Genomic DNA, 10,371 nt, shown 5'->3' on the forward strand with positions numbered 1-10,371 from the left:
TCGGTTATTGATAAAAGGACTGTGTGTAAGTTGCCAGCTAACTTTCTATTTCAGTTGTCTTTCTAGGACTGTCACCTATATAAAATCATTTTAAAGTGGAAGGAACCTAGAGCTTTAAATACAAGTATGCTGATCAGAGCTTTAATGTTCTGAATGAAGAGTGCTAAATTCTGATATTTTATGGGCAGAAGGACATTATATTGTTCCGTGGGCTTTATGTTCTGGTTATTGCATACTCTGTAACTGTCAGAAATGCATCTTCTGGGTGTTTTGGTATATAAATGCTTAGCCTCAACCAAGGGCAGAACTTGATGCCCAAGTTTCACCGACTATTTTGCCCTGGAAAATTCCATTTCTATGAGTTCTTTGGGCTCAGGTAAAATAGTGAGCATCTCATTCACTCTAGGTAGTTAATGCTAAGGTTTTTTAGTTGTGGAAGCAGTTTCAAAAAATAGTTCCCAAGAGAAAAGCCAGACCTGTCTCCTTTATTTAGTATGTGTGGCAGTGATCAGAAAAGAGACTACTTTGAATGTATCATATCATATCATACCATATCAGAATGTACCAGAGAAGGGAAAAAATATTAATTTGAATATTTGGGATGTGGCTATACTGATCCTGCTGTCTTTGTCTTGTTAAAGGTCTGATACAGAAGAATGGATTGCTACCATTGATGCTTTGCTTTCTAAAAGTTTTGATGCTTGTCAGTGGCTAGTTGAGTATTTGGTTGGGTCAGAGGGGCGAGAACTTGTAAAGTAAGTATCAGTCTTGTCCACACAGTTAACAGTTGATTACATGGTCTGTCACCTGCTGTTAAAAGCAAAATCACCTTTCATTATGTTTCTGTCTCGTAATCATACATCAGTCATCTCATCACTTTAATTTTTGCTTGTGGTATTTGATCAAATAGGCTTGATTTTTCTGGCAGAAACCAGTACATTTAATGAAATAGTGATAGTCACATGAGTTGACAGAATTTTTAATCCAGCTTTTGTACAGTTCCTCTGATGTGCAACATGGAGGGGGGTGTGAGTAGTTGGTACTGCAGGAGAAAGGGAGAAGAAAAGTGTTTAAATACTGCACAGGTCTTCCATAAGTAACTTCAGTGTAGTGCTTTCCTTATGAAGAAAGTGGGGAAGCTGAAGTATATTCCCTGATCGTTTTGAGCACTTGCTCATTTCCTCTACAGCAAAGTTCCTAAATAGCATGAACCATGACACTTGTTATTTCGGGGGTTGGTAACAAACCACATTTATTGCATTTAATAGAGGGGTTAGCCATTCATGTTCCAGAAACAAAACCACCAAAACATGCCAGGCGGTTCTCGTTTCAGAACTACACTTGTTGAGTATTCAAGTTATTTTCCACCTTTCAGCTTTTCAGGAAGCTGTTGTTTACAAAAGCTTATCTAACTTAGGTTATTTCTTAGCAACGTATATATTAAATCCTCCTTGCAGATTATTGGATTTAACTTGCGCTGTTCTGAGGTCTCAGCAGAGACCTGCAGAGCAGCCCTTTGGAGCATAGCAAATCCAGGTCATTGCTGCCAGCAATAACAAATTAGTAGACAGCTCCAAGTTTTCATTTAATAATGACTTTCTGTTTTAAGGTGGTAAGAAAACAGCAGCATCCTGCATCCAAGACATTTTCACTTGAAGTGCTTTAATTTAAACTCTGAGAGAGTCATGAGGTTTTCTCCTTTAAAAAGTCATTTATCTCCTAGGTTTGTAGTTTTACTTCATAGGCCCCTTTCCTTTCAGCAAGAATACACACAGCTGATTGTCTGTTAGATGTAAGGGGAAAAGGCCAAAGCCTATTTAGAGAGGCTTTCTCCTCTCTAGGACTCTCTCACCTGAGAAATAACTCTGTTTTGGAGAGCTTATAAATGAAGCTCTGATTTGCCTTCTGAGTGTGTGCTACAATTTTGGCACTAAATCTAGAGGCTTGTCTCTAGCCTTTATTATTCAGGCACGTCTTCCGGTATTGTGCCCCTTGTATTAACAGCTATTGTGACTCGGAAGAAAGTGCAACTGCTTTATGGTAAAGCATGCAGCAGTACAAAGCAGCATATTAAATGTACGATGAAGCTTTTTCTGCTGCTTTTGTCAGTGAAAGCCAAAGTAATATATGTTCCAGCTGTAGACAAGGCAGAGTATAGCCTTAAGCAGTATATTCAGTGGTTTCTCTACCATGGAAACTTTATCCCATAGCCCACAATTAGCTTTTAATCTGCTATTCTGTTTCTATTCACCTGTATAGTTTAGTACAGTTCTGGTTAAGTAGCAATAATATTCACTGGCCGGTGCTTAGAAATTAAAAGTTGACATTCCCTCTGTAACCTTTTGTGTTTCAAAAAAAACATCAGAATTAAGGGTCTTTGTTTTCAGCTTGTGGGGGAGGAACAGGATTGATGCTTAGATGAAAATGTTAGAAATATCAGTTGTGATGCACAAGACTCAGCTGTTATCCTTCTAAATAATAAATGCTGAACATACAGGTGAAGTAAGGGTATAGCTGGGTAAACAAAAAACTGGTCCCAAGCCTCCTTCAGCTTCTTTCTGTATTTTCTAGGACTTTCCTGCTGGAGTGCAGCGTGAGAGAGGTGAGAGTTGCTGTAGCTACCGTTCTTGAAAAGACTCTAGACAGTGCCTTGCTCCATCAGGATAAGGTTAGTTATGCTTCATGTTCATTCAGAATGTTGATTTTTTTTTTAATGATACAATTGTCACTGTTTCCAGCAAGTACCATGCACTTTGTCAATGACTAGAGCGAGAAGCTTCAAATCATGTTCTTTGTCCTGTATCTGTTCATACTTGCTCACTCCTAGCTACATCAGCACAGTACAAGTGTCCTAGTGTGACTTGTCCAGTACACAGTCACGAGATCTTAGCCAGCACTGTAGCTGTATAAATAACGGTGAAATACGCTGATGAATGACCTACCACCTTAACTTAAAGTGATTGGATTCAGTAAAAGCAAGATGCTTTCTATTTTTTAAAAAGCTGAATATATGGCTGCATCTTCTTCATTTGAAGCTGACAGCTTCTGCCAGGAGCAGCTGGACCACCTAAAGTGAATGTCAATGTGATGGTACCTGCCAGAGGGTGTTTTGGATGAGAGTCTCAGGAGGTAGCTTAGCACAGTTTTTCTTTATAGGCAGTTTTTCCCAGTACTACCACAAGGAAAAGCCCCAGAAAGCTAGAAACTCCTTGTTTTGTAAGTGTATTACTCCAAGTTTTTACCCTTTCCATGGTTTTGCTGGTTCTGCAAATGTCCCTTGTAAAAGCATTTGAGAGAATGTGATCACCGTGCTGTATCAGTAGCATATTTTTATGAGTTACTAGTGAGCTTTTAAAATCAATCTTTACTGTTAAATTATTGTTTACCCTCTGAATTAACTCTCTACTCTTGCACATTGACTTTGTCAATAAATGCTTCCTTATGATGGAATAAATTTGGTCTAGTGGGAAGGAGAAAACAGACCGGTCCTCTAGGCCACTGTGTGGAAAGTAATCTAATTGAAGCCTGCAGTAAAATGGAACGAAGTTCTGTTACTTTGAGTGTGCTGTGCTGGATGGCAATACCCCATGTTCGTTGCTTGCAGTTTAAGACCTACAACATTACTCCATTGGAAGGGTAAAGCAAAGTTTAACTGGGTGCATCTACACGTGCAGCTAATGTGACTGAATTGGTAAACTAATCCAGACATCGCTATCTACACGCGCATTTAAGTGCAGTAATTTACTGTGCTGCCAGATGCCACTTGTATCTGACAGGACTATCCAGCAGTGCAGTAAAGTAGTCTACTGCACACTAATTGCTGCACATGTGTAGACAATGACAGTTTACCGTGAAGCAGATTAGTCTGCTGTGGGGTAAAGTGTCTCATATAGACATACCCTGTATCCTGTTTTTATTCTTTATAATCATCATAAGTGCGTCTTACTTGAAGCCACAGTTATGGTTTCAATTTATATTTGATATTGGGAATCGTTTGTTTGTTTGCTTTTTACTGTAGACTTGCTAGTTTAACCTAGATTTGTGTTTTTCACAGCTAAAAAGTCTACATCAGTTACTGGAGGTGCTACTTGCTTTGTTGGATAAAGATGTTCCCGAGAACTGTAAAAACTGTGCACAGTACTTCTTGCTGTTCAACAACTTTGTACAAAAGGTAAACTGATAGCTTAGTATATTTGTTAGTTTTGAAAGGGTAAAAAAAGTATTGTGTAACCTACTTTAGATCAGTGGTGCTCAACCTGTCCAGCCCCATGGGCCAGATGCGTGGCACAGGGCTGGTCCACAGGCGCGAGCCTGTGTACTGGCCCATCCTGGGGTACTGCCACAATTCAGCATGTGGGACCATATCATCCACCCCATGAGGCTCCTCCACAGGTTCAGACATCTGGTGGTGGAGGAGCTATGGCTGTGGTAATTGCTACAGCTCCAGATGCTGCCAGTGCTACCAAATGTCCAGGCCTGTGGGGAGCCCCATGAGCCAGAGGTGGATCGCCGCTGCTTTAGACAACAATGGTAAAGAGGATTTTCCGGAATTCTTGAGTGAAGCTCCTAGTTCTGTAATAGGTTTTAAGCCATTAGGACAGAAAAATAATCATCCTGCATTTGTATACTTCCATTTACAAGGTGTCCAGTTGTGCCAAAGTCTCAATGGAATCATTTAAATTCATTAAAAAACAAATGGGGACAAAGTTTTTCAGTTGACAGTTAAATAGCTGACAGGTTAGTGCTATTTCTGCGATTCCCGTTTATGAGCAACTAATGTTGAATTAAATCTGATGTATGGTTTAAAGTGCTTTTTGTGTGTCATAAATCGCTGATGTCAAATTAAGTCAGACCCATTTTGAGACGACCAGACCCTACAGGCTTGCAGCCTACTGAGCAGTCCTAGATTCTATACTCTGCTTGCATTTTCCATATGGTTTTTAAATCCTAAAGAACAGTTAGCAATTAGGCATGATAGAATAACTAGCCTGGATGCTTCGGCTGGAAGGCCACAGCTATACAATGAGGTAATGATGAGGTAACACTTGGGAAAGTAGGGAATTTAGCTTATAGTCTGGGCAGATTATTTCCTCCCTCTTGGCCCATATTTCTCAACACCTGCAAGTATGTAACTTGGTTTTGTCTTTTAACAGCAGGGCATAAGGGCTAGCAATCTTCTTCTCAGACATTCTGCCTTAAGGCATATGATCAACTTCCTCCTTGGCCCCAACCGGCAGAATAACCAGGTAAAGCTTGTGTTTCACATATTGCATGCTTGGGTTTGTTGATTTTGTCTTCTTGCATATTTGTCCTCTGACTTAAGCATGAGAATTTTTTGTAGTTGTTGTTCGTTTAAAAATAAAAAATAATTCCCTTTTGATAGTTTGCTGTCTTTGGTTAAAACTGTGCTTAAACTCCCCCTGGTGTCTGTAGGAATTGGTGCATAGTAGGTTTGTTGGTTTGAGTGCATTGTCACTGGCTTTAATAAAAGGAAGTTTTTACTGGCTTGCAAAGCTGAAAATGTTTCAGATGGGGGTTCTTCAGACATGTCACTGACAGGGATCAGTGGATAAAGTGTGGCATTCTTTCTTTGCTGCCCAGAACCGCAGGTGGAGCTCGGCACAAGCTCGTGAGTTTGGATACCTTCACAATACTGTGGCGCTGCTCGTTTTGCACTCTGATGTCTCCTTGCAGAGGAGCATAGGTAAGAACTGCCTTTCAACCTCTGTCTAGCATGTTACTGATGCAGTAAAAGTTGGAACTAATTTTGTCATTGGTGAGGAAAAAATAGGCATGTAAGACAGTACTGTAGCCTTTGACAGATGTTCATGTGAAGGCGCAGTGGGATCTGATCTGTGATCCCAACTGTCGCACCTCCTGCCATGCCACACACAAATGGCAGAAGGCACTATTTTGAGATCAAGGATCGGATCCCAATCATGCCATAATAGCTGGTGCCCCTGCCCTGACAAGGTGCCCAACAGTCAGCTGATTATCAGCTGGCTCTGGGGATCCACAGGGCCAGTTTGAAGCCCTGTGCAGTCACTTGATGACCGGCAGATTGGAAGCGCTCCACATCTTGAACCCCAGAATGCTCTGGATCCGCCAGTCGTCAGCTGATTGGGATGGTAGTCCTGATCTTGCAGATGATCACGTGATTGTTGGCCAGTGGCAACCCCCCACCGCTGCAAATTCAAAGTGTGATGGAAACCATCTGCAAAGTTTACACATGTTTTCTGTAGTATCTTTGTGGCTGGCTTCCAGTTTATCATACCGTTAATCACCTAAACATGTGGCCTGGTTACAACTATACCAGACTCTACGCTTGGAGCCTGCTGAGCAGTCTTGGATATTATACTCTTCTTGTATTTTCCATATGATTTTTAAACCATAAAGAACATTTAGCAATTAGGCATGGTAGAATGACTAGCCTGAATGCTTCAGCTGGAAGAACATCACTATACAAGTAATGGGTTGTGGAAGGGGCTAAAATAGAAGCTTTGATCCTCAGGACTGAAGAGGAAGTTGAAAGGCATCCCAGCCTCCATCCTAAAGAATAACTACTGTTTTGTATTGTGCTGTAAACTTCCCAAACTGAGATGGGTTGCAGTCTGTAAAGCACTTGGATGGTGGCAAGCACTGTTAAAACCCCTGAGGCTGAGACAAAACGGTATAATTAGAACATGGATAGAAGGTCCTAAAAATTAGCGCACACAAGTACTTTGTTTTGGTACTTTAGCAATTTATATCCTGATAACATACTAATACTAATAGACTCATTTTTATGCTCAAGCAATGGTATGTGATGTGGGGTACAATATTTGCCGCGTATGCCCTTAACTGTTTGCTACCAGCAGAGGCAGCCATGGCAAAAGGTTGTCGCGAACTGCTCGCTTTTGAAGTTTTATTTAGAACAGTGTGGTGTTTATATCTCCGGGATGTGTTTTTTGTTTCTCTCTTAGCTCCTGGTCTCTTTAAACAACGTCCACCTCTCAGCATCACTGCCTCAGGTCCGCTTCTGGCCCTCCATGAAGAAGTGGAAGCCTTGTTGTTCTTGCCTGAAGGGAAGCCTTATCTCATGGAGGTAGCTGTTGCTCTGAATTCCACAGAGGTTTCTGTACTTAAAACCTGATGATTTGTTTGAAATACCGTTACATTTGTGGTATAAAGGGAACATTTGAAAAGCAACCAGCTGAAAATCACACAAATCCTAAAAACTACTCATCTGCCTTTTGTTTTGTGCTGCAGCATTTCAGTAGTGTACTCGCAAGCCAAATTCTCACTGAAGGCAAGCTTCGCAAAGATAGGGATTAACAGTGGCACAGAATATTACCGAAGACTCAACAATTATAATTATATCTGCAATTATATGTATCTCTTTATAGGTGATGCACGCTTTACGGGAGCTAACTGGATCGCTGTCAGCTCTCATTGAGATGGCGGTATATTGCTGCTTTTGTAATGAACACTTTTCCTTCACCATGCTACATTTCATCAAGGTATGAAGCTAGTCAAAGTAGGCTTTCATTGTGATGATCTGTCCTACCTTTGGACTTAGGCTTGTGTCCTGCTGGTTGCTGTAACTTTTTTGGCATGTGTGCAGTTCCTTGAGAGTTTTTCTCTTTTAAAAAAAGTTAAAATGTTCTTCCAAGTTTCTTCAAGCTAAACATCCAGTGTATTTTTGAACATTGGTGTATTTATTCATCATCTGGTGAACTTTTTCTGCTATACAGAACCAGCTGGAAACTGCTCCACCTCATGAACTGAAGAACACATTCCAGTTACTTCATGAGATATTGGTAGGTGGAAAGGAAAAACTTTTTTATGAGACGTGTGAGTAGGCTGGATTGCGTGTAAGTTCGTCACTGAAGGAAGGCATTATGATCACGGTTCTTACGCTCGCTAATGAAATAATGTTGCCTTCTCTCAGCAAAGGCTTTTACTCTGTTTGTTTAAGTTGCCTCATTTTTACAACAATAATCAGTGAAACGCTTGTTTTGTTTCTCATTTTGGAACTAAGTAAGTGCGTTTTATATAGAAATCTGAAGCAGCTGAGACTATAGCTGTAGATTGTAGAAACTGCCTTACACTTGCTGTAGAACTCTAAAATCTACCAATCTTTCCTTTCTTTCACAGGTTATTGAAGACCCCTTACAAGTAGACCGGATCAAATTTGCATTTGAAACTGATAAAGGTTTGCTAGGCAAGTAGGCCAACCGTAAGCCTATTATAACACGTTACTAAATTGGACATTTTCTACGACTTTGGGAGAGCTCTTTGTATTGAACATAAAATGTTGTAGTCTTACCTAGAAAGCCCTAGCAATAGACTGAAATTGCTCCAATATCTCTGCAGCTAAGACCTGGCACATCTCTTGCACTAGTGAAGGTCGTATTCCAAGAAAGGAAATTAAAGAACAATAACCCCACAGAAGGCACTTGGACATAATGTACAGTTATGTCAGTATGGTAACTTTAAACATCCCTCAAACTTCCAGGATACAGGAGCTAGCTGTTCACAACTCGCTGGGAAAAGTTCAGCTGGCTTGCCTATTCCATTGCTTTGTGATCTAAACAAAACAGCCTTTGGATATAGACAGATGCAACAATGATATCCGTATCAGAGGATATCGATGTAAGCGTTTGGATGTAACTGTTACGTCTGCGTGATCCTGTAGCAGTTCAAGTGTAGCAAAGATGGTTCAATTCTAATCCCATTTTATTCAGGGTCAACATTGGGGCTGTTTAGTAGTTTGTACCACTAGGGAAAGTTAGATTATAGGTGTTGATGTCCACTTGCAAAGGGAGCTCCCTCTCTCCCTTTTTTTAGGCTATTAAAGGGTACATTTGTTCATACCTGGTGAGTCCCAAGCCTGCTTCAGGCAGATCTAACAGCTGTTTCTCCCTGCATCTGTCCAGCATAAGGTTTCTCTTATAAAATTCAGGGGCAATTATTTCATTTTGTATGGTGAGAGTTTCTTAGATGGTTGGTAATAGCTTGTTGTACTTTTCCTCATCCTCCCGAGGAGGGCTTACAAGGAGATAAATTTTGCTTGCATTTACATTTCGAGGAGTTACAAAGCAAGACAGCTATTTCTAAGTTTTGATGTAAGTGAAAGTTCTGTTATCTGGTTCTGATATCTGGTTTTAACTGGGAACATAGTTTGCTCCCTAGTAGGGTGGAACCATGTAAGGATTCCCTTGTAAGATAGATGACAGGATATAACAGCACAACAACAGATTTTAATACGTTGTACATGGATTTCAGATAAATTGTGTATTTTTTTCCTTTTGATGTCTTTTAATCAATAAGAAAATGTAGTAACATTTAGAAAATCCTGAACAGAATGAGTACAGTGGTACATTCAAAATATACATAATCATGCTAACATCTGCAGAATTCATTTCTGGAAGCTGCATCTAAAATGAAATTATGCCATGGCCTTTTATTATTATTATTTCTGTTTATTTTTTGCTTGAACGTGACTCTCAAATGAGTTTGTAGCTCCTGTTGGCACAAAACAGTCATCTTTTCAATGCTCGTATTTCTTCTACAGCTTTGATGCACCACAGTAACCACGTGGATAGCAGTCGCTGCTATCAGTGTGTCAAGTTCCTGGTTACTCTTGCTCAGAAGTAAGTTGTTCTAATGTTAAACTTTCCATAATAACAGTGTCACCATTTTCAACCAGTCTCAAGCCTGCCTGCTGCCGTGGCTGCTGTCATGTCTCTCAGTGTCCTCTTTAGGCTGGGTCACTGTGGTGCAGTTGTAGTTCAGAGGCCTGCCTCTGAAATCATCCTGGAAGCTTTCTTCATGTCCTGAAAATGGGGTGCACAGTGCTCTAGTGAGGGTTTACCTATTAGCATCTGGGGCACTTTTCTCCTGAAACAGCTGTTTAACACCAGCATTTCAAGTCAAAGCAACACAACTGTATTCTGTAGGAAATGCCAAATCTTGCAGGAAAAGCACAAGCAGATCCTGGCAAATGAATCTGAGAAAGTCATATTAGGTCCTACAGTATATAAGTCCTATCCTGTCTTGTTAATTTATGATGCCGCTGGTTCATCTTTACATTTGAATGGGTTGAATTCAGGTAATGAATTGCCTTGTATAAAGTTTTACTCTCATTTATTTTATGTACATATAAGTACTAGTAGCATCTGTGAAGTGCAGTCTTTTCTGCCCTTGCATTTCACGTTTGCCTGAATTGCTTTAATTGTGGATAATAAACACACTCTGAATTTCCAAGGTGCCCAACTGCAAAAGACTATTTCAAGGAGAATTCACATCACTGGAGCTGGGCTGTACAGTGGCTACAGAAGAAGGTAATGTTATAGAGAAGCAGTCTCTCTCTTTTTTTTTTTTTTTTTT

At 40.3% G+C, this 10,371-nt stretch overlaps 1 protein-coding gene across 1 annotated transcript in view; it reads left to right on the forward strand.

The window, feature by feature from the left end:
• Nucleotides 1-10,371, forward strand: part of USP24 (ubiquitin specific peptidase 24) — a 112,523-nt gene that overhangs the window by 97,942 nt on the left and 4,210 nt on the right. The window contains exons 57-67 of the mRNA XM_019528298.1: nucleotides 642-755; nucleotides 2,572-2,668; nucleotides 4,055-4,171; nucleotides 5,154-5,246; nucleotides 5,602-5,704; nucleotides 6,963-7,084; nucleotides 7,386-7,499; nucleotides 7,734-7,799; nucleotides 8,137-8,203; nucleotides 9,557-9,635; nucleotides 10,250-10,325. Coding sequence (XP_019383843.1) covers nucleotides 642-755; nucleotides 2,572-2,668; nucleotides 4,055-4,171; nucleotides 5,154-5,246; nucleotides 5,602-5,704; nucleotides 6,963-7,084; nucleotides 7,386-7,499; nucleotides 7,734-7,799; nucleotides 8,137-8,203; nucleotides 9,557-9,635; nucleotides 10,250-10,325 — 1,048 coding nt within the window. The remainder of the gene's footprint in view (nucleotides 1-641; nucleotides 756-2,571; nucleotides 2,669-4,054; nucleotides 4,172-5,153; nucleotides 5,247-5,601; nucleotides 5,705-6,962; nucleotides 7,085-7,385; nucleotides 7,500-7,733; nucleotides 7,800-8,136; nucleotides 8,204-9,556; nucleotides 9,636-10,249; nucleotides 10,326-10,371) is intronic.

The sequence above is a fragment of the Gavialis gangeticus genome, unplaced genomic scaffold, assembly GCF_001723915.1.
Source record: "Gavialis gangeticus isolate Ggan-Ray unplaced genomic scaffold, GavGan_comp1, whole genome shotgun sequence".
NCBI classification, from domain to species: Eukaryota; Metazoa; Chordata; order Crocodylia; family Gavialidae; genus Gavialis; species Gavialis gangeticus.